Source organism: Antechinus flavipes, chromosome 3 (assembly GCF_016432865.1).
Source record: "Antechinus flavipes isolate AdamAnt ecotype Samford, QLD, Australia chromosome 3, AdamAnt_v2, whole genome shotgun sequence".
NCBI classification, from domain to species: Eukaryota; Metazoa; Chordata; class Mammalia; order Dasyuromorphia; family Dasyuridae; genus Antechinus; species Antechinus flavipes.
Window position 1 is genome coordinate 613,877,323 of NC_067400.1, and position 22,124 is coordinate 613,899,446.

The window sequence follows — 22,124 nt, forward strand, 5'->3', positions numbered from 1 at the left end:
GGAGGGGTTCCCTGAGGGTGGGAGCAAACCACATTGCCCTCTCTGGAGGGGAGAGGATTTTTTATCTGGACTGCAGCTCTGTCCTCCCTCCCACCCTTGACCAAGGGGGACTCCAGGCAGTGCCATCCATGCCCCCTCTAGAACAGCCTTCCATGAGGACCTGTCCCAGGCTCCTTCCACAAGGGCCCGGGCTCCCTGAACGTGCCCTCCCCGATCACCCACCCCTCCGCGGGGGCTCTCCGAGGCCAGCCATAGGCACCCCCCAGTCTGGCTTCTCCTGGTCCCTTTGGACCCAAGGGTGGCGGACAGGGCCCAGTGAGCGCCGCAGTGAAGGCCCAGAGCCTGCCAGAAGTGACCAGACAGAGTAGCGGACTTGGGGTTACTTTATTCATACCGGTCGGCTCTTGGCCAGTACACAGATCTCTTCCCCGAGAAGCGCGCAGCCTGGGCGGGAGCTGGTGCCCAGTGGCACCCGGGCTACCCCCCCCAGGCCTCGTAGGGTTAATGCTAGTAGGATCTAACACACGGGATTTGGGGCTGGACAGGGAATCGCCGCTGCCTCCCCCAGAGGAACTAGACAGCTGCCGTCGGGGCCCCCTCCACCTTGGCAGCGCCCGGCGGGGTTGGCTCGCCGCCAGTTTCCGTCTCAGAGAAGCCCACTTTAGGTAATCGGACCCTGAACGTCCCCTCCTCCTCCTCCCCTGGGGCTCCCTTGGCCACCCCCTGTGCCTTGGGGCTCAGGGACACCTTAGGGAAGTGGAATTTGGGGGACTTGTCACCGGGGGACCTCTGGGATCCCTCAGGCCCCCCAGGCTCCCCCTCCTCCTTGGAGCGGCTGGAGAAGGGTGAGCGGAAACGAGCGGGCCGCAAGGCAGCAAAGGGGCCGATATCCACCCCCACCGGGCTGCGGCTGAACTCGGGGTCCTGCTCCGGGCCCTTGTACGGGGAGGCAAGTTCCACTTGGGGCAGGCACACGCGGGCGAGGCGGCCCGTGGAGGCACCGTTGTGCAGGGCCTCCTGGCCCGGGGAGCCGCTCCCGTTGGAGCTGGGGGCGTCCCCCTTGGCGAAGCCCACTTTAGGCAGTCTTAGCTTGGGGCTCCGGACCCGGCCGCCGGCCTCCCCACCCCCTTCTCCAGAACCGCCCCAAGACAAGAGGAGACCAGATTTCCCCGCCCCTGGGGAGACTTTGGCTGCCCCCTCGCCGTCCTTGCCCGCCCTCTTTGCCGGTTTCTTCCCCTTGGCCTTCTCCCCGTCCTCTCCCTCTTCTCTTCCCAGCAAGAGCCCAAATCGAGGCAGTTTGATTTTGGGCCTGCGCCCAGCCTCGCCTTCCAGCCCGTCCCCAGCCACCTGGTACTCGGCGTGGCTGCCCATGGGCGGTGGGGAGAGCTCCACCTCGGGCATCCAGGAGCGGAGCTTGCCCCCCTCCGGGGGGGTGTCTGCCTGGGCAGCTCCTGGCTCCACCGTGAAGCCCACGTCTGGAAGGGACAGGTGGAAGGGGTGGTCGGGGGCTGCTCCGGAGGGGCCCACAGGCTGCCCATCGCCCTCCCCGCTGGTTTTGAAGGTGGGCATCTTCAGCCGGAATCTCCCCTCCCCCGCGCCTTCGGCCGCCGCCCACCCCTCTCCGGCCACCGGGCCGTCCTTGGTCCCCTCTGTCTTGTGCCCGAGCCCCACGTCCAGCTCAAGCTGGGGCACAGCCACGTCGGGCATCTTGAACACTCCCTCTCCCACGAGCATCTCCCCTCCCTCTAGTTGGGCGCCGGGCAGAGAAAGGTCCACCTGGGGCAGCTGTACCCGGAAGCCCCCGCTGCCCACGCCACCCTCTGCTACTGCAGCCCCCCCTTCCTGCTGCCTCTGGGAAGCTCTGACTTCAGCCCCCGCCCCTTCACCAACAACTCCCCCAAAACCAGTCAGCTCCACCTGGGGCACTGCGATCCCCAGGGTGGACACCGCCACCTCTCCCTTGTGGCTCCTGACATCCTTCTCGGAGACCCCCGTGCCCACCTGCTCTGCCCCCCTCGCCGGCCCGGGCACCGAGATCCGAAAGACCGGCAGCTTGACCTCTCCCCCTGCCATCTCCACCTCCCCTCCCTCTCCCTGGGTCACCAACGTAGGCAGCTCCACTTGGGGTATTTTCAGGGCAGCGTGCCCCACGTGTAACCTCTCCTCAGGGCCGCCCTGGTCCCCGTCCTCCACCTCCCTTCCCCGCGCCAACCCGAATGAGGGCATCTTAAACTTGGGCATCTTCACCTTAGCCTCCCACCCCCGGCCTTTGCTTTCTGCTTCCCCCTCCTCCGGCACCATCTCTCCAGCTTCCGCATCCTTGCCCTTGGCCCCAAACTTGGGCAGTGCAAACTTGGGGCCTTTGAGTTTGACGTCGGGCAGCTCGCCGGGCACTTCCACCTTGCCTGTGGGCAGCTGGACGTCCAGGCTGAGCTGGGGGACGGTGACCCCCAGGGCTGACAGCAGAGGGGCCTCCCCGGATTCCCTGGGCTCCGCCTCGACGCCCGTCCGGACCTTGGGAAAGCTGATGCCGAACTTGGACGTCTTCAGTTTGGCCCCGCGGACGCCCCCTTCGCCGTCGCCTTCCCCCCTGCCCACCTTGGAGGCCGAAAGCCCAAACTTGGGCAGGGAAAACTTGGGCGATTTGAGTTTGGGCTCGGCCACTTCCAGCTTTCCCTCTGCCTCTCCTTCGGGAAGCTTGGGGGCAGCTATCTCGACAGCCGGCAGCACCAGGCTGGGCATCTTGAACCCGGCCTCCCCCACCTCCGCTGCACCGAGAGAGACCCCAGAAAGCTCTGCGGGAAGCTTGGGGGCGGGGGCGGCTCCCTTCGGGGGTGCTGCCTCAACTCTAAGGGACCCCTGGAGCCCGGCCCCAGGCAGCTCCAGCTCCACCGAGGGCAGCGTAACAGATGGGAAGCCGAGCCGGGCCTCGGGCCCCTTGGCGGCCGGCTCGAGGCTGGGCGACGGCTCTCTGCGCCCTGCGACCTCGGGGCTCACCACCCCAACCTTGGCCCGGGGGGGAGATCCCACCCGTCCCAATTTGGGTATGGACATCTTGGGCAATTTGAAGCCGAAGTCCAGGCCCTCCGCCCTCTCTGCCCCACGGGTGGCCAAGGGCTCTTGGGAAAGCCGCACATCTGGGGCTTTGGGCATCTTTATCTCAGGCATCTTGGGCATCTGCATCTCAGGCACTTTGGGCAACTGCACATCTGGAAGGTGCACATCTGGGATGGACATGTCCGGGACCTTGGGCATCTTCATCTCGGGCACCTTTGGGAGCTGCACATCTGGAAGGTGCACATCTGGGATGGACATTTCTGGGACTTTGGGCATCTTCATCTCGGGCATCTTAGGGAGGTGCATCTCGGGCATCTTGGGCATCTGCATCTCGGGCACCTTTGGGAGCTGCACATCTGGAAGGTGCACATCTGGGATGGACATTTCTGGGACTTTGGGCATCTTTATCTCGGGCATCTTGGGCATCTGCATCTCAGGCACTTTGGGCAGCTGCACCTCTGGAAGGTGCACATCTGGGATGGACATGTCCGGGACTTTGGGCAACTTCATCTCGGGCACTTTGGGGAGCTGCACCTCTGGAAGATGCACATCTGGAATGGACATGTCCGGGACTTTGGGCAGCTTCATCTCGGGCACTTTGGGCAGCTGCACCTCTGGAAGGTGCACATCTGGGATGGACATATCTGGGACCTTGGGCAGCTTCATCTCAGGCACTTTGGGGAGCTGCACATCTGGAAGGTGCACATCTGGAATGGACATGTCTGGGACCTTGGGCAGCTTCATCTCAGGCACTTTGGGGAGCTGCACCTCTGGAAGGTGCACCTCTGGGATGGACACTTCAGGCCCCTTGGGCATCTTCATCTCGGGCAATTTCATCTCGGGCACCTTTGGGATGGAGACCTCCGGTCCCTTGGGCATCTTCATCTCGGGCACCTTTGGGAGCTGCACCTCTGGGAGGCGCACCTCTGGGATGGAGACTTCGGGCCCTTTGGGCAGCTTCACCTCTGGGGCCTTGGGCAGCTTCACCTCAGGAACTTTGGGCAGCTTCCCCTCTGGGGCTCTGGGCAGCTTTGCTTCAGGCCCGGACACCCCGATGCCAAAAGAGGGCATCTTGATGGTGGGCAGTCTCAGCTTGCCTTCCGCGGGGGGCTCGGGCGCAGCCGGCCGGGACTCCAGCAGGGAGAGCCCAAAAGTGGGCATGCGCAGCTTGGGCCCCTTGGCCCTGGCCTCAGGACTGGCCCTCGCTCCTTTGCCGGCCTTCCCCTCGCCCTCCAGCCCCACCCCTTCCTTCCCCCGAGCGCCGAAGCGAGGAAAGGTGAGCCAGGGCACCTTCAAGGCCACCTCAGGCCCTTCTTCCCGGACTTCAGGCGGGGCTCCGGGCAGAGCCAGGTCCACCTCCATGGAGGGCACAGACACGTCGAGGGCAGGGGCTGCCACGGCGACGCCTTCTCGGGCCTCTAGGCATGGCAGCTTGGCGAGGGGAGGCAGCTCGACCTGGGGTACCTGGAGGCCCCCCGGGGCCACCTCGGGCACAGGGGCTGCTGGGGCCGAGAGGCCGAACGTGGGGAGGTGGAGGCTAAAGCCGGCGCCCGGAGGCTCTGGACCTGCAGCCACCGCCTCAGCAGCTGCCCTCTGGGGCCCCACCAGCTCTAGCTGAGGGGTCCCAAAGCGCGCTCCCAGAGAGGGCTCCTCCCCAGTCAGGGCAGCCTCCTCCCTGGCCTTCCTGCTCCCAAGGAAGGGGATGGCGGCCAGGTGAGAGGCCTGGGCGGCCGGCTCGGCCGGAGGAACGGGGCCCGCCACCTCCCTCACCCTCAGCCGGGGGAGACGCAGACGTCGGTGGGCGGGGGCGGCCAGCGCGGGCCCCGGGGCCACCTCGGCCTTTGCCCGTCGCAGCCTTGAAAACTTGGGGAAGGAGAATTCAACGTCAACGGGGACCAGGTCTGAGGGGATTCCCGGGGCCCCAGACACAGCTAGGACCTTCTTCTTCTTCACTGGGGACAGGCTCTGGATGTTCTGGGGAGAGAGGAGAGAGGCGGGAGGCGGTGGAACAGGAGGGGGTGCCAGCAGAACGGGGGAGGGCAAGGCCTGCCCCCCACCAGCTCCATTGGGCTCTTCCCTCACTTAGTGTCCAGGGGCAGCGGGGCCAAAAACGCCCCTGAAATCCCCGAGCATCCCTGGACAGACGGATTTACCTAATATTAGTGGGAGGCTTTCATTTCTAGCGCAGCAAATGTCACTCTAAACCAATCTGGAGAGCCCGCCCGGATTTTTAAGAGGGTAAATGGGGTTTTGAGAGCAAAAAAAGGAACTTGAGGAGCGCTGCTGTGGGGGGAGCGGCCCCCCGCAGGCGATGCCCGAGCGGAGGGACAGACGGGCTGGGGGGATAGGCTAAGGGCAGAGAAGGCCAGAGTCGCAGCCGTGCCCAGGGCATTGTGGGCTAAGGGGGCGCAGGAACAGGTTAAAAGCTGGGTTAGTGCCCTTTGGCCCGACGGCCGGGCAGGCTCAGGGGGCAGCGCCTGGGCCAACGGGAGCAGCGTGGGAGGCCCCCCGCAGAGTACCGGGGGCCGAGTTGGGGGCCCCGGGGCCCTCCGGGGCAGGGCCGGGGAGCAGCACGCGTACCAGCTTGGCCACCTTGGCCCGGGGGCCCTTGACCTCGTAGCCGGCTGCAGTGCCCGGGCGCAGTGCCAGGTCCCCGGTGGGCACCGTCCTCTTGAGACAGAAGGAGACCTTGTAGGGTTCTGCACACTGCAGGAGCCGCAGGGCATCTTCATACTTGAAGTTGTCAAAAAAGACCCGGGCGCTGAGCAGCTGGTCCCCTGCGGGAGTCACAGAACCTCAGGGCCGGGAGGGACCTCCGGCAGCATCCCATCTAGCCCCTCCCGGGCGCACCAGTTCCCTCGGGTTCTTCCCCAAGTTAGCTTCTGCTCGCTGCTATCCAGCCATGGGGAACTCGCTACTAGCTGAGGCATTTCCACGTTTGGACAAAGGTTCCCTTCTACTTTTCAGGCTGAAAGCCGCCTGCTGGGATTGGGCCTAGCTGCCCTGTATTCCCTGCAGGAGAGGTTAGGGGAAGGACGGCTACCGGAAGTTTGGGGCGCCAGCGGGCACCTTCTCTGGACCTTCTCGGCCCTGGGGCAGAGCGAGATGCCCGCAAGTGTCGGAGAGATCCAAACCCTCATGTTCAACATGGGCAACGGCAATTCTGGCCCGACAGAACTGAATTTTAGTGGCCAGCCCCTCGCCGGGGTCCTCGCCATCCTGCGTCTGGGGCGCACGGAGACCGCCTCCGGCCCGACCCCTTTGGGAAGCCTCGTGATTAGAGTGGGGCTGGGATCCTCGGCCGCTGGCCCCCCTTCCCCACATCCACCCCCCCACGCCCACTGTTCTGGGCGGCATCCCTTGGCGTCCGGCGCGACGGGGCCGACCTCTTCCCCCTCACGGCAGCCTTTCACACTCTTGAAAGACAGCCACCAGCGCTTCTCCCAGCCCCCGCCCAGGTGACACGATCCCCATTTCCCTCACCCGTCCCCTCGCCGCCCGGGGTCCTGACTGGGCAGGGCTCAAATGTTATCCAGCCGGGACATGATAAACTCTCCCCTCCTCGACTCTGGACCTTTTTTTTCCTTTTTTAGGCAAGTGGAGTTAAAGGACTTGCTCAGGATCACACAGCTAATAAATATCGGAGACTGCATCCCCTTTGCCACCAACTGGACCTTTTCCAGTGCAACTAAGGTCCCATGGGGGACAGGACGGACCTCTCAGGGGGCTGGCCCTGGAACCGCTCTGGGCAGAGCTAAACTCTTACTCTCCTGCACCTGACTCTTCCTCTGCCTGCTGAGCTCAGTGCTGGCTAAAGTACCTCCACAGCATCCTGGGAACGTGGATCCCAGTGGGAAGGGACAACAGGCGCCATCCGGCTTGCAGCTGAGGAAACCGAGGCACTGAAAACGGTCTATAGGCTCGTGAACTTAGAAGTGAAAGGGAGACTTTATGGTCCCACTCTCTCATTTCACAGATAAGGAAACCGAGGCACTGAAAACGGTCTAGGCTTGTGGACTTAGAACTGAAAGGGAATTTAGAGACTGTATATTCCTCCCTCTGAGGAAACTGAGCCAGAGAGCCACTGAGTAACTTGTCTAAGTTCCTGAACCTAGTGCTGCCTGGCTCCCAGCCCTTTCTCCCCAGTCACACAGCTAGGAAGTAACGGAGCCAGAATTCATGCCACCCTCCTTGAATTCAGAACCAAGGCTCTGTTCCTGATTCACTCTCCCCAGCAGCCGCACTGACGCCCTTACCTCCCCTTGCTCCCATTCATCTTGGATTCCAGCTAAAGGAGAATGAGCTGGCCATCCCAGAGACCCCTGTCTTCCAGCTACGTTCAAGGCACTGGCTTTCAAGAGCCACCGCCAATGCTACCTCCTCCGAGGAGCCTTCGGTCAGCGGTTATTAAGTACCAACTACACGCGGGAGCATCCTCAAAACCAGAAAGGCCTGCTTCTGAAGCCAGAACCTGCCTCTGAAACATTCTGGTACATACGTGGAGGCAGGAGGACTTCAGCGGCCTGGAATCTGAGTCCAGCCTCAGACCCTTACTAGCTGGGTGACCCTGACCAAGTAAGTCACTTTCCTCTACCTCAGTTTCCCTACCTGTAAAATAAGCTGGAGAAGAAAAGGGCAAACCCTTTTCTCTGCCAAGAGATGGGGTCCCCTAGAGTGGGCCATGACTGCTCTCTTCCTCTCCCCAATCATGGATTTCCTTAGAAGATTCATCCCCCAACAACATCCCTCTCCCCTTGGCTGTCCTAAGATGGTGATTTAGGCTTGATCTGTCTTGGGCTACAAGCCCTGGACATTGTGGCACAGAATCTAGAGCAATAAAGGATTTCAGAGGCCGTTGAGTCCAACTCCCTCCTTTCCTAAATGGGGAAACTGGGGCACAAGTCGCTGGCCCGAGCTGGAGACAAACCCCAGGATCTGTGACTTCAGGCCTCCATAGTCCAGGTGAAACTGCCGCCACTCCAAGGGTTCTTGAGTAGGAAATGTTTTTCTCAGCTGCGCCCTCTCCCAAGCCCCCCATACCTTCCTGCAAACTGAGGGTCTTGGCGGCCGGGGAGTCTTTGAGCAGCTCCTTGATGAAGATCCCCTCCTTGCCCCCTCCTGCCACGTTGATGCCGCTGACCCCCGTCTCAGCCTCGGTCTCCACGATGATCTCCACCAGCTCGGTCTTCCTGAGCTCCTGGGGGCGGAGGGGGACGGAGGGGAGGGTTACGTGGGCAAGGGGCATCTCCTCTCCAAAAGGGGGCGGGAAGAGACCCAGCGGCCCAGACTCCGATCTGCGGGGCCCGACTCCCATCTGTGGGGCCCCGACCCCGATCTGCGGGGCCTGACTCCCATCTGCGGGCCCCGACTCCCATTTGCGAGGCCCTGACTCCCATCTGTGAGGCCCTGACTCCGATCTGCGGGCCCCGACCCCGATCTGCGGGTCCCGACCCCCGATCTGTGGGGCCCAGAGGCCGCTGCCGGGAAGGCGGGCCAGGCCACCTTGACCCCCCGGGACGCCGCAGAGCTGCTTTCCTGGCCCAAGGCCTTCCGTACCTCGGCGCTCCTACTCCTGGCCTCCATGGTGCCTCCAGAGGTTGAGGCCGGAGCCCCGAATGCAGCCCGCCTCTCTCCTTTCTTCTGTAGCACTTGCTTCAGCTCTGCATGGAGCAGAAGCTTCTGGGCCTGCAGGGGGAGGGGTCGGGGGCGTGAGGGAGAGGGCGGGTCTCTTCAGGGAGCAGAGAACAGGATCAGGTAAGGGCTGGGGGGGAGGGGGCTCACCCCCCACTAGTGCTTATAGGTGTGAGATAGGACCTTGGGCGATATCCGGGGCCCTTTGCGAGGCCTGGGGACTTGCCCGGGATCCCTCCGCTTGGAGCTGGAGGAAATCCAGTCGGGCTCTCTCACTCCATTGGGAGGGGCCGACAGACCCAGGTCCCCGAGAGAGCGCGGACTAATGGGCAGGGGAGACGGGTTTGAACTGGGCTCTGGGCCCCTCCCCCCCAGCCCCCTCTCAATTTTAAAGCTGGGTAGCGCTGGATTAGTCAGTCGCCCTTTCTGAGTCTGGGGTCCCTCAGAACGGGAGCCACATTTGTATGGCCTCGCTCGCGGGGTGGGACGGACGGGGAAACAAAGGCCCGGACGATTTGCTCGCGGAGCCCGGCCCGGGGTCCGCCGCCCGCGCCTCCCGTTGCCTGCTCCGGTGGGGGCGGGAGACTAATGGGGCTCCGGGGGGAAGACCCGACTTCGGGCGGCCCCGCCCCCCAGTTCTGATTCTCACCGCCCTCTCGGCGCAGGGCGCGGCTGCTGGGGGGCGCTGAGCCCAGAGCGCTGGGGGGGCCGCCGCTCTCCCCTTCTCTCCTGGAGCACTCGCCTGTGGGGGACGAAGCAGCCAGAGACTGAGCCGCCGAGAACAAGCCTTTGGGCGCCTGAGGTGCCGGCCCGCCCCCCGAGCGAGGCGGAGGGGCCTCGGCCACTCACCTCAGCGCCGCCGCCGGTCCCGGGAACGTTCTTGGTCTGAGACTGCCTGGGGGACCCTGGGAAGAGACCGGGCCATGAGGAAGCCTTCGGGCCGGGGCTTACCGGGGTCCTGGGATCGGGGCTCCCCGCAAGTCCCCACGGGATGGGAGGGATAAGAGAGGGAGCCTGGGCTTCCCCGACCTTTCCAGGAGACACAGGGACAGGGAGACGGGGAAAAGCTGGGAATGGGGAAAAGACCGGGAGACGGAGGGAGAGACCGCCCGACACCCACAAATAGCGTCTGAAGCCGAGCTTGGTTTAGCCCCGGAGAACACAAGTGGTAGAAGAAGCTGAGAACAGAGATCAGAGGCCGGGCTCTTTTTACAGGTGGGGAAACTGAGGCACAAAGAAGCTAAACGACAGGACCGTAGTGCCAGAGCTGGGAAGCTCTTGGGGTCCGTACACTAAAACACTATTTCACAAAGGAGAACAAAACTGAGGAGTTAGATCGCCTGCCCAAGTTCCCGCGGGTGGGGAGCAGCAGAGTGGGGAGATTTGAGCCAAAGAATGAACTTCCTAACAGACAGAGCGGCCCTGAGTCATGGGCTGGTAGCGAGGTCCCGGCCAGGGGCTTTCAGGCAGAAAGGGTGATGTGTTTGCTCAGGAAAGGGCCAGATTCCTGCCTGCCTGTGAGCCTGACCTTGGGAGAGGCGTTCAGCCTCCCAGCCTCAGTTTCCTTATCTGTAAAGGTGGCTGCAGCTCTCCTCTCCCCCTGGGAATCCTGGGCTTCCAGACTGGGCGACTCACCCCCTCCGAGCTCTCCGGAGGCGCCTGCCCCAAGGTCCTCTCCTCGTCTCTGAGCCCCGCCCTCGCCCCCCACCTGGGCCCGGCCCCTCCTTCCTGGCAAGCCCGTCCCCAGTGGGGTTGGCATCTTGACTTCGCCCCCACTCTGCTGAAAGGTCAGCTCTCACAAGGCCCGTTTTCAGGAACAATAGGGCCCCTCCCCACCCCTCCCTGCTGGGCAAATTCCCACCCCCTCCCAACTGCACAAAGCCCCTTCAGAGCCCACCCCCAGCGGGCCGACGGGTCCCCGGGAGCATTTGGGTGACCCGGGGGCCCCTCTCCCCCGCCAAGGTCCTCTCCGCCAACACGGAGCCTCAGCCCGTCCTCCCTCCCTCCCTCCCAACGCAAGGACCAACAAACAGACCAGTTGCCCAAGCTACAGGACACGGTCTCTGCCCAGGACCAGAAATGCGATCTGCAGCAAGTGCCTGCCCCTTTCTGGGCCTCGGTTTCCCCAGCTGCAAAGTGTGCTGGCTGGTCCGGGGCTGGCTCCCTCCACAAGCTAAGGAGACCGGGTTCCTCCTGTTTGTAGCTAAGGAAACTGAGGCAGGAGGAAGTAACAGCCGGGTCAGAGCTAGCAGGTGAACCTGAGGCTGTCCACAGGGAGATAGTCTTTCGGGAGCTGGGACCAGGTTGCCCTGAGACCATTATCCCTCGTCTGGCTCCCTCCGTCTCTGGCCCCACTACTTCTATCTCTCTTCGGTCTGAGCTCCCCAGCTGTTTCCTCTCCTGGGGCCCCAAACCCCGGCCCCAGGTGCCAATGGGGCCCCCTCACGTGGAGGCAGAGCTAGAACGGCTCCCTGCGCCCCTGAGCTCCGGGGAGGGTCCCCAGCTGGACCAGGACGCCCGGCGGGCAGGGGCAGGGACAGGAAGACCAGCTGGGCCTGGGCAGGGCAGGGTGGGGAGCAAGGATGCCCTCTGTCCTTAGCCTCGGCGGGTGGGACAGGACATCCCCTTTTCTTCCGGCCTTCCCCGGCCACACCCTTCGGTACCCTCCTGTCTAACTCTTGCTGGGAGAGAATAAGGGGCAGGAAGTCCACCTTGCCTCCAGTTCCCGCCCTTGCCTGTCTCCTGACTTACCCCGCATCCCCGTCAGCCCTTCCACTAGTACTGAACAGGGAAACTGGGGCCCAGAGAAGGAAAAGAGAATGGGGCCAGGGGCCTTGGAACTGGCAAGGCCTTTGGGGACTCCCTGCTGCGAGGGGGAGCTTATTTCCAAACTGATAACTGATTCCCAGTTATCTTTTTATCCCCTCCATTTCGCCAGGCTGCCTGAGTTAGGCCCCTGAGCTAACCCAGCTCCTCCGTTCCCAGAAGAGACTGAGGCTCCCCGAGCTGAGCTGGCCTGGTGGCCACGGTGCCCAGAGACTGAACTCGGGGTCCTGATGCCAACCTCGGGGCCCTGGGGCTCACCTGAAATCCCAGAGTCAGGCCCTAATGGCAACTATTTTACATGATTAAGCATGAGCGTAAATAAGAGGAATTGCTTGAGAGAATGCTAGAATATTGGCGCTAGGAGGGACTTCTGGGTCGCAGAGCCCATCCCTCCTCCTCCACTCAGCCGCCCTACACTTGGGAGGGACCCCAGTCCCGGCTTAGGAGGCTAAGTGGTCCAAGTCCGGCCTTAGAGACAGCCCGGTCCAGGCGCCCTTGATTTACAGGGGAGGGAACTGAGGCCTGGAAAGTGAAGGCTTTTCCCCCGGGAAGTCCGCCTCTGAAGCAGGGCTCGCTCCCAGAAAGCAGCAGTCCCAGAAGCCTTTGCGCAGGATCAAGCTGCCTGGCCCAAACCCAGGTTCCCCGACCCAGGGGAGGGCTCCCGGCTTCCCTCAGACAGGAGATGGAGAACTTCGGAGAAGCTCGTGTAACGAGGCAGGGAAGAGGCAGTACATCTAGACCCCGAGGTTCTCTGACCCCCTGCGGGAAGCCCCTTGCTGCCCCTCGCCCAGAGAAAGGCAGTGCGGCCCAGAGGCAAGAGTTGCCAACTTGGGATTCGAAGAGCCTGCGCTGGACGGGGGCTGTTACCAGCTCTTTGACCTTGGATGACGACTGTCTCTCCCACGTCATCTGTGAAGGAGGGTTCTCGATTAGCCCCCCTAAAAGCCCCGTATCCTGCGAACCCCTGCTCTGACACCGCCTGAGCAAGTCGGGGAGATGCTTCTGAGCCACGGCGGGGAGACTGATTTTAGCTCTCCCCATCCAGCTCCTGCTTCTGCCCTTACAGAAGCGAGGCCCTTTCCGGGGCTCTCCATCCCTCCTATTAAAAATTGGGGGAAAGGGGTCAGACCGAGGCTTTAGTCACCCCAGAGGTACTGGGCTCAGGTCCCCACCCTGGTTGGGGGTTCTGGAGAAGTCACCCTTTCCTCCACTGAGACAGGGTGGCCGAGGGGAACGGGGGAAGGGCTCCCCCATTGGAGGGTCTAAGGGGGGGCCCTGGAGGCCGCTGGCTTGGCGGAAATCAAGGGTCTCAGCAAAGGCGCGAGCCCAGTGGCCGGTTCCTCGCCCCCAGCTTGGCTCTCTGTCACTCCTTGGGCTGAGCCTAGAACTTGGAGAACCTTGACTCCTGAGCATTCTCTTCCCAGGGCTTTGCCCTCCTGGTCTCCAGCCCAGCCACCCCCCCAGATACAGTACCCCCCTCAGCCTTTTCTTCTGAGGTCTCGGGCACTCTGCCCCCAGCTCTCTCCCAGAATTTAGGCCTCCAGCCCAGGCCCCTGCCCCCCAAACTTCTCCTCCCTGGGCATCCTAGCTCCCCGGGCCCGTCTCCAGATTTCGGGGTTCTGAACCTGCAGCTGCTCACACGGGGGCTCCCTTACCGTCCGCCTGGACCGCCGGCTCTGGATGCCCTGGCTGCGCTGCCCGAGCCGGGGGAAAAGGAACTGGCCGGGAGGGGGGGCAGGGGGGATGTGGGAGGGCTCCTCTCATTGGCAGATGTCACGAGAGGGGCTGGGTACAGGGGAGGGGTGCATCTCCCTCCCCACCCCCTCCAGCTTTCTCTCTCTCCACTCTTTGCAAGGGAAGCTGCTGGGCAGGGCCTGGCACTGGGAACTTGGGCCCCGGCCAGAGAAGCTTTGCCTCTGAACCCTCCCCATACACTTACTGACCCTGGGCGAGTCAATATTAAGAATCTTTTTCTTGTTTTTTTGGTTTTTTTTCTCTTGTGGTTTTCCCCTTTGTTCTGATTTTTTCTCTCCCAACAGGATTCATAAATGTGTATGTAAAAAAATTGTGTATTAAAAAATTTAAAAAAATCAATATAAAAAAATAACCAGAAAACTAAAACATACCAAAAAAAAAAAAAAAAAAATCTGTCAGAGCTTCAGTTTACTCATCTACAAAATGGGAATAATGGCGCCTGTCCCATTGGAGCTGGGGAGTTTAAGTGGGATAAGACAGAAAGGGGAGAGTGGATTCGTGATGTTGTTGGCCCAGGAAGTCCCGGGTGAGGAAATTCCTTCTCCTGCTGCAGATCAGCACTCTCCCCGGCACCATAGCCTTAGAGACTTGCCCAGCAAGGGTAATTAGCGGGGATTTGCCCAGAGTCAGCCATTCAGACCCGGCTCGAACCCAAGACTTCTTGAGGCAGGTGGTGCTGCGGGGTATAGGGTGCTGGACCCGGTGTCAGGAAAAGCAGCCCCAGTCCCTTAACTACAGTGGTGCTGGCCAAGTCACTTTACCCCGTCTGCCTCAGTTTATTCAGCTGTCCAATGGGGTTAGTAATAATAGCCGTTTCCTAGAACAGGGTGTGAGGATCAAACATTTCTCAATCAGCACGGTGCCTGGTATACAGTAGGTGCTGAATAAATGCTTATTATCTTCCCTCCCCTTATTCCCTGGCTTCAAAGCTGACTGTCCGTAACACTAAGTATAAAGCACCTTGCAGGCCGAGAAGTGCCAGAGACATAGTGTTACTGTGGCCTCGGGGGGCCCCTTCTGTTTGCCACCCTCAGTTTCCTTCTCTGTCAAATGAGGCGGGCGAGGAATGTGCGCTCTCTTCCGATCCCGAGTCCTCCAGTGCCACGGCTTTTATCCAGACTGATTTTTGAGGGCCAACGTTTGCCAGGGGTCAGCTGGGGAGAGGGCGGGGGGGGGGGGGTGATAGTGAATGTTTAACAACCGGCTCTCCAAAAGACCCAAATCCGGATCCACCTGACATAAAGTTGACATCACTAACATTTTCTCTGTCACTTTTCTAGGTCTAGAATATCCACAAACCACCTGGATGGGGCGGGGAGCTCTTCCTTTTAACCCTTGCCAATTTCCGAGCATTCTCACGCTGAGAATTGGAACTGTTGCTCTGCTGGCGGAAGCTGGTTCCAGCCCGATCCCTGGGGGTCCTGGGGAAAGGTTCGGGGGCTTCCTGGTGGCAGGACCAAGGACGGAGGGGCCGGCGGCATTCTGGGGAAGGACGCGTTCCTCTTCCCCCCTCCCCTGCTCGCTGCGTCCTGGGGAAATCTCCAGATCCCAGAGGGAGCGCGGGCCGGAGCGTGCACGCGCTCACACAGGCTCTCGGAGGAACGCCTGCCCCTCTCGCTGCCTCGGTTTCCCCGGAGGTTAACACCCATTTCACGAGCATCCCCACCTAACAGCAGCGATCCCAGAGCGCCGCTTGCATGTCCATTTAAGAACTCTCCGGGGCCCGGTCCCACTAGATCCCACGGCAGCCCTGGGACCCCCCGTTTCCCCGAGGAGGAAGCTGAGTCTCAGGCCGCTGGGGGGCTGCAGGCGAGGGTCCGAGGGCTTGCTGACCGGGTACCCCGCCCCCCAGCCCGCCGGCTCCCGAGCCCTCCGGGTTCCCAGGGTTTGAGGAGGAGTCGGCGGGAAGCCTGTGGAGAGCACCGGGGAGGCGGGGGCGCCCTCCTTACACTTGGCCCGCGGGGCTCCTATCTGGGCCCGGGCCCTTGCTTCATTCCCAGGCTCTCCTGCCATCGGCTGCAGGGACGGGCGCTGGTGGGGGGGCAGACCCCTGAGGTCTGAGTTCCAATCCTGCCTCGGGTTATGGAATCTTGAGCCTCAGTTTTCCCTTTCAGAGAATGGGAATAATGGGAATGATACCTTATAGATCTCTGAGCCCCTGAGAGAGGACCAGGACTAAGGTGGAGCCCCAGGGTTTCCTGAGGAGAGTTTGCCCTGAGCTCTTCCCCTCTCTCCTCCCTCCGGATCCTTCTCCTCTCCCAGACTCACCTGGTCCCGCGGGTTGGCACAAGGAGCAGAAGTAGGTCCACATGGCCCCGTCCTGGGCAGAGCTCCCCGCGCCCTGCCTGCGGCTCCCTGCCTGGCCGGAGCTCCTCTGCGCCCGGGAATGGGGCCGCTGGGTCTGGGGGATTAGCTCAAACTGCCTGTCAGCAGCTTTGTGGCCCTCGCCATTGTCCCTGCCCAGGGGACCGCCGCCGGGGCTGCCCTGTGCTGCACTGACCCAGCATGCCCTGGTCCCGGACCCCCGGGGCAGCCACCCCCGACCGCAGACCCGGATGAACAAAGGGATGCCTGATGTCCAACCTGGAGGGGCCCGTGGGGGAGACTGAGAGAGACAGAGACCTTAGAATCTAGAACATGGAACACCAGAACCGGAGGGGCCTAGAACCCAGACCAAGGAATGCCGGAACCGGAGGGGCCTAGAACCCAGCTGTTAGATCAGAAGGGACCTTAGAACCCAGACCAAGGAATGTGGAACCAGAGGGCCCTAGAACCCAGACCATGGAATGCTGGAACCGGAGGGCCCTAGAACCCAGACCATGGAATGCTGGAACCACAGGGGCCTAGAACCCAGACCATGGAATGCTGGAACCACAGGGGCCTAGAACCCAGACCATGGAATGCTGGAACCACAGGGGCCTAGAACCCAGACCATGGAATGCTGGAACCAGAGGGGCCTAGAACCCAGACCATGGAATGCTGGAACCACAGGGGCCTAGAACCCAGACCATGGAATGCTGGAACCAGAGAGACCTTAGAACCCAGCTGTTAGAATTAGAGGGACCGTATAACCCAGACCAAGGAATGCCAGAACCGGAGGGGCCCCAGAATGGAGGTCAGAACGTAGAAGACGGAACATCGGTGATGGAAGGACTTTAGAGGCCCTTGGGTTCCCCTTTCATTGGACAGATGAAGCCGTGGAGGCCGGTTCTGGGCTCACCCACCCCGTGGCAGGATCGGGACCAGAGGCCGGCTCTGTGGGTTCCCAGGCCGCAGGTTGGTCCTGCAGGGACTCTCTGGGCCCCGGGGGAGCCTGTTGCCCTCAGTGGGCTCCTGGGGGCTTGGCGGGGCAGGAGCTCCAGGTTCTCTTCCCTTGGTGGGAGGGCAGGGGAGAGAGAGAGAACATGGCTCCCCCTCCTCCCCGAAAAATGCCCCATCCCCCCTTCCCTGCCTACTCCCGGCCACCAATGGGGAAGTCGGAATTTGCTGAGCTTTGGGAAACGGGCTTTGGGCGGGCGGCCAGGCTGGACCCTGGCACTGAGCTCCCAGGGGAGGGGGCGCTGGGGACGGGGAGGGGGGCGGGCCCGGCCTTCACGGGGGAGCCTTGGGTCCCAGCTTCCTTTGGACCCTCGGGCTCTGGGGAGGACCCTTTGCCCCGCGCCGGCCGCTCTGGGGTCAGCCTCGGAGTCTCAGCGACCCGGCTTTGTCAAGGGAAAAGCAGACCAGAGGGCCTGGCAGGGTGGGGTCGGGCCGAGCAGAGGGAGCAATCTTGAGATGGGGAGGGTCTGGGGAAGGGCAGGGAGGGGAAGGAGCAGCCCAGGGATGTCTGTAAACACAGGACATCCTGCCCAGGGGAGGGGAAGAAGGGGATGTGGGGATGGGTTTCCCAGCAGCCTGGGGACAGCCCACCCGTGGGCACTGGGCGCTGGGCACGGTCCCTCGGGCACAGCCCCCTTCCACCCGAACGGCTCCCCCTGCCCAGGCAGGGACCTGGCTGATCTCCTGCCCCCCAGCCTCAATCTTTCCTTCAAATCTCCATCTTGCCTCTCCTTAGCAGCCCCGCAGAGCCTGTCCCTGTGACCTCAGGGCCCCCAAGTCTCATCTCTGCCGCCCCCCAGCACCCTCGCCCTCCCTCGCCCAGCGCCCCTCCGACCCCCGGGGAGCATTAAGCCCCGGAGGGAAAGGGAAGCCGGGGGGCTCGCTGGCCCGCACTCGGGGCCTGGCGGAGACAGAGGCCCTTTGAGCGGGTGGGAGGGCGGCTCGCTCAGGAATGGTGTGGGCTCTGGGAATGTGGGCAAGGGGCAGGGCCGGACACAATGGGCAGCCTGACCTCGCCCGGAGCTAGTCTGAGCGGCTGGGTGGGAGGGACCTCACGCCAGCCCTTCTCCCCTAGGTGGGGAAACGGAGGCTCAGGGAGGGGCCTGTCCCAGCGCAAAAAGTGAAAGCAAGGAGAACATCCCCGGGGGGAAACAGCCTCAGGCAGGAGGGCCGAGGGCTAAGTGGGGGCACCTGGGGCTTACGCTGAAGAGAGAGGCCCAGGGGAGACCCCACTGCTCATCTTCAGTGTCTGGGACTCAGAGCAGATCGTTCCCTCTTAGGGCCTTCTCTCCATCTCAGCCAAAACAAGGGGCTTGCAAGAGATGCTCCTGCCAGCACTTTTATGGCTCCAATTCCCTGTCCTAAGGCCCCTCCCAGCCCTGACAACCCCTGTTCTAGGCCCCCTCCCACACTGACACCCCTGTTCTAAGCCCCCTCCCAGCCCCGACCTCCCCTGTTCTAAGCCCCCTCCCAGCCCCGACCTCCCCTGTTCTAGGCCCCCTCCCAGCCCCGACCTCCCCTGTTCTAAGCTCCCTCCCAGCCCCACCTCCCCTGTTCTAAGCTCCCTCCCAGCCCCGACCTCCCCTGTTCTAGGCCCCCTCCCGCACTGACAGCCCCTGTTCTAAGGTTCCATAGCAGCTCTGCCATTCCCCGGTGTAAGAGCCCTTCTAACGCTTGCTGCTAGACCCCCTCCAGCTGCATCAGTCTTTTGGGTTCTAGGGGCCCCTCTAAAGGCCTTGACCCCCAGACCCCAGCCCTGGGGAGGTGAGAATGCCCGGAGAACAAGGGTCACTCCCTTGCCAAGCGCCTCAGGGTTCCTCCCCCCCTGAGGTCCCTCAAAGGCCCGGCCCATTTCCCTCCTGGGAGGGGCAGGATCTTAGGGCTCCCTGGCCCCGCCCCTCCCCCTCGGCAGGGCAGGAAGCCGAGCTCGGGAGGCTGGAGGGCTGGGCCAGGCCGGGCCAGACAGGAAGGGACCTGTTTGGGGCTCCTCGGCAGCCTGAGGAGAGCAGCATCTGGCTCTGGAAGGAACTGAGAAACCCGCGGAGTAAGCCGCGCCCCCCCCCAGCCCCCTATTTTAAAGATGGGGACACTGAGGCCGAAGACCAGAGGGCCCGTGGCTCGTGGGTGCCCAGATCCCCAGCTCTGGGCCCGGGCTGTGGCCGGGGCAACTCCCTGCTGGGCACGGGAGCATTTTCCCTGAGCCCTCGGCCGCGAGCTCTCTCCGTTCCCCAGGCCCCTGCCCAGCACGGGGCTTCCCCGACCCTCGTCCTGCCCAGAGGACGAGGACCGCTCCTTTGGGGACCTCAGCAGGGGGGCCGCTTTCCCTCCTTCCCCCCAGCCTGGGGGCTCTGGGACAGGATTTCTCCCCAGGCCTCCAGCTTTGGCCCAGCTCCTCCCCCCTGCCCCCGTCTCCCCAGTCCCAGAAAGCACGCCAGTGCCCATGCCAGGCTGCTGAGTGTGCAGGGGCCCCGCCCAGCCCGGCTCATTCCAAACGACTAAGTGGCCGGAGGAATGTGGCCCGGCCACAGCTCCCGCAGCCGGGGACCCACAGAGGCCGCGTCTCGGGGCCCACGGACTGGCTCGGCCGGAGGGGCCAATGCTGGGCTCCAGGGAGACGAGTCTCCCCCAAAGTGGGACGGGCGCTTCCCGGGAGGAGTGACTTCCCATCACTGGACATTTCCACCTGGAAGATGGATGACCCTTAGAGAGTACAACGGAGGCTCCCCAAATGTGGTCCTGAAACTGGGGACTCGAGACTGGGGGGTCTCAGAGGTTCAACTACTTTAATAATAGTCGATATCAATAGTTATAACCCACAGCCCTTCAGAAACCATAGAAACCAACTCCCTCATTTCTCAGCTGGGGAAACCGAGGTTAAGAGAGGCAAAGGGGTGGGTGATCTTCGATTTCCAAGAATATAAAGGGATCCTGAGACCAAAGTTTGGGAATAGCTACAATAAAAGTCATTTTTGGCTGGGTACGGGGATGGGCCAAACATTTATTAAGCACCTACTAAGTGTCTAAACTATACAGAAGCAGTTCTTGTCTTCCTCTTCTCATTGGAGACTTCCACAGTAGGATCACCATTTTGGGAAGGAACCCAGCTGTGGATCCCTCCCCTCACTCCAGACTCCTTGAATTTCTCTTTCCAGCCCCTGTATATTTAGTAATTTCCCCAATCAGGATGTAAGCTCTTTGAGGAGAGGAGTGTGGGTATTTTCAGAGCTTAACATAGCAGTTGACACACTGGCTCCATCCTGTAATGTGCCCATCCATCCACCCACCCATCCACCCATCCATCCACCCACCCATCCACCCATCCATCCACCCATCCATCCATCTCTCGAAGCCTTTATTCCATTATCCCTCCCAGTTCTGAGATTGAGTATTACTTTGTGTGACTTTAGAACAGAGCTAGCGGAGATCTTAGAGAAAGACATATATTCCTCTCCACACACAAAGGGAACCTGAGATCCAGACAAAGTAGAGAATTGGAGGCAGAATTGAGACAGGCAGACCATGGGATTTCCACCTCTTCATCTTCCAGTTGGGGAAACTGAGGCAGAGAAGCAAACAACCTCTACCTCCCTGGCAAGTGCTCCTAACGAGGGTCAATAATTCACTTTAAATACGCCCGGGTGAGAAGAGGAAGAGAGACACGAGGGACAGACACATTGCTTCATATATTAATTGTTTTCATCTTAAAAACCGTTCACGCTCCCCACCCCACAATTCCCAGCAGCCCCACGACCCCTGGTCCATTTCAGGCCTCTCGGGGGCAAGCAGGAAACCATTTTCTGGTCCCCCTACAAAGTCTGTGTGCCCACAAGCACATCCATGAGGTAATCCAGTTCAGACACGTCCAGCCCTGGCCCCTGTGTCTTGTCCTCAGTTTCCCCAGAGTCTGTTTTAAGGTTGGGCCAGAGTTCACAGTCGTACATGGAGGTGTCAATATCATCAAAAAGACCCTCCAAGCCATCCTCCAGGAGGATCTCCAAGGACCCCAGAGGGGCTGGTCGGCCAGGATCCGGGCCTGGCTCAGGGGGCCGGCTCAGGGGGGCGTCTTCGGGGAAGGCCGTCTGAGTGTCGCTGAGCCCCTCGATGTGACTCAGGTCGTCCAGGAGGGCCGAGACCGATGTGCACATGGGGGCATCCGGGACCACCGGGAGAGGGCTGACAGGAGCTGGAGAAGGGGGTTCTGGGGCAGGGGGCTCCAGGGCCATGGAGGACTGAATGCGCCTCAAGGTGTTGACCACCAGGACAAGGTGGCGGAGGTCTGGCTCGCCCCTCCGGAGCCCATGGTGGAGTTTGAATATAGAGAGATTGAAGAGAGAGCTGGGGGGCAGGGGTGCTGGGCTGGCCTCCTCCTCAGGGCTCAGGCTAGAGCTGGCCTCTTCCAGCCACCAGTCCTGCGCGGCCGGCTCTTGCTCCTCTTCCTCCTCGCGCTTACGCTTCACGCCTTTGCACAACATGGGTCTGTGAAGAAATGGGGGGGTCTGAGGTCAGGTAAGGGATTCCCACCGCCTTCCCGTAGGGCCCGGAAAACCCCTCCCCTCACGCCGAGGGCCAAAGGATCCCAGCCACCGCGAGGCTCCAGGGACCATCTAGGGCAGGGAGGCGAGGCTGGGGTCTGTGACCTTTATTTTAATAACCGTGTTCCAGTTCTGATTAACTTTGAAATTGTTTATTTCATGTGCTTTAAAATATGATTCCCGGAAGGAGTCCGTGGACTTCACCAGCTTGTTACGGGGCCCCCCACCCAAAAGGCCGACCCTCCATCCAGGACCATGGCCCCCGGGGGCCCAAGTCACAACCCCACTGGGCTCAGTTTCCTCTTTTGTAAACTCGGGGATGGCCGGGGAAGGCGCCCGGAGCAGTTCTCGAATTACACGGGTTCGCCCGAGGCCGCGGCTGGAGGGTCGGCACGGGAGGGGAGGGTCCGTTTACGCCCGCCCCCGCCCGCGAGCGCCCCCGGCCCAGCCCCGCTCGGGTCCCCGCCCTGCCCGGCCTCCGCTCCCGCTTCCGGCCCGGCCCGGCCCGGCACGGCGGCGGCCGCGGGGGCGGGTGAGTCACGCAGCCGGAGCCAGGGAGCCGGCGCCTCCGCGCCCCGCCTCCTTCCCCTTCCCCTTCCCCGGGGCTGGGGCGTGATTCACCCGGGGCCCGAACAGGCGCCAGCGACCGCGGCAGCAGCCCGGGACGGGCCTGGCGCCCGGAGGCCGCGGCGCGAGCATCGGACGCCGCCCCGGCTTCGGACAAGCCCCGGACGGCGATCCCCCCTCCGGCCCCCAAACCCGGCCCCCCTTCCCCCCTTTCCCTTCGCCTCATTTACATACCCGGCTCGTCGGCTGCCAATCAGAGGGTCCGCGACGCCAGCAGCAGCCAATCAGGAAGCGGCGGCGGCGACCGCATAGCTCGCTCTCTCGCTCCTCCCGCGGCTGGCCCCTGGGTCGCTAGAAGCTGCACTGGCCCCAGCGCACAGTCGGGGGGTTGCTACTTTCCTCCGCTTCTGCCCCGCCCCTAGGAATCTCCGCCCCTCG

At 62.3% G+C, this 22,124-nt stretch overlaps 2 protein-coding genes across 6 annotated transcripts; both read right to left on the reverse strand.

Moving 5' to 3' along the window:
* Positions 1-365: 365 nt before the first annotated feature.
* On the reverse strand, positions 366-13,199 carry PRX (periaxin). Of its 5 annotated transcripts, XM_051989188.1 has the most exons (7): positions 13,170-13,199; positions 9,538-9,593; positions 9,338-9,430; positions 8,614-8,742; positions 8,098-8,254; positions 5,638-5,834; positions 366-5,031 (listed from the first exon to the last, which is right to left on the reverse strand). In XM_051989188.1, exons 4-7 carry the CDS (start codon positions 8,638-8,640, stop codon positions 574-576), a joined length of 4,839 nt encoding a protein of 1,612 aa, XP_051845148.1. In that variant the 5' UTR covers positions 8,641-8,742; positions 9,338-9,430; positions 9,538-9,593; positions 13,170-13,199; the 3' UTR covers positions 366-573. The 5 variants fall into 5 exon arrangements, with proteins under 5 accessions (XP_051845148.1, XP_051845147.1, XP_051845143.1 ...); XM_051989187.1 differs by lacking the exons at positions 9,338-9,430; positions 9,538-9,593; positions 13,170-13,199 and having other exon boundaries at positions 366-3,246; positions 3,325-3,348; positions 3,397-5,031; positions 8,614-8,729; XM_051989183.1 differs by lacking the exons at positions 9,338-9,430; positions 9,538-9,593; positions 13,170-13,199 and having other exon boundaries at positions 366-3,591; positions 3,670-5,031; positions 8,614-8,729.
* Positions 13,200-20,251: 7,052 nt separating this feature from the next.
* Positions 20,252-22,070, reverse strand: SERTAD1 (SERTA domain containing 1). The gene is made up of 2 exons (XM_051989218.1): positions 21,921-22,070; positions 20,252-21,063 (listed from the first exon to the last, which is right to left on the reverse strand). Exon 2 carries the CDS (start codon positions 21,057-21,059, stop codon positions 20,394-20,396), a length of 666 nt encoding a protein of 221 aa, XP_051845178.1. The 5' UTR covers positions 21,060-21,063; positions 21,921-22,070; the 3' UTR covers positions 20,252-20,393.
* Between the last annotated feature and the right edge of the window lie 54 nt (positions 22,071-22,124).

Coding starts and splice junctions, on each gene's coding strand:
- PRX (XM_051989188.1), bottom strand. CDS start 8,640: ATGGAGGCCAGGAGTAGGAGCGCCGAG. Junction 5,835..8,097: donor GACCCTCAGTTTGCAGGAAG/GTATGGGGGGCT, acceptor TGACTCCCGCAG/GGGACCAGCTGCTCAGCGCC. Junction 5,032..5,637: donor GGGCCAAGGTGGCCAAGCTG/GTACGCGTGCTG, acceptor CTCTCTCCCCAG/AACATCCAGAGCCTGTCCCC.
- SERTAD1 (XM_051989218.1), bottom strand. CDS start 21,059: ATGTTGTGCAAAGGCGTGAAGCGTAAGCGCGAGGAGGAAGAGGAGCAA.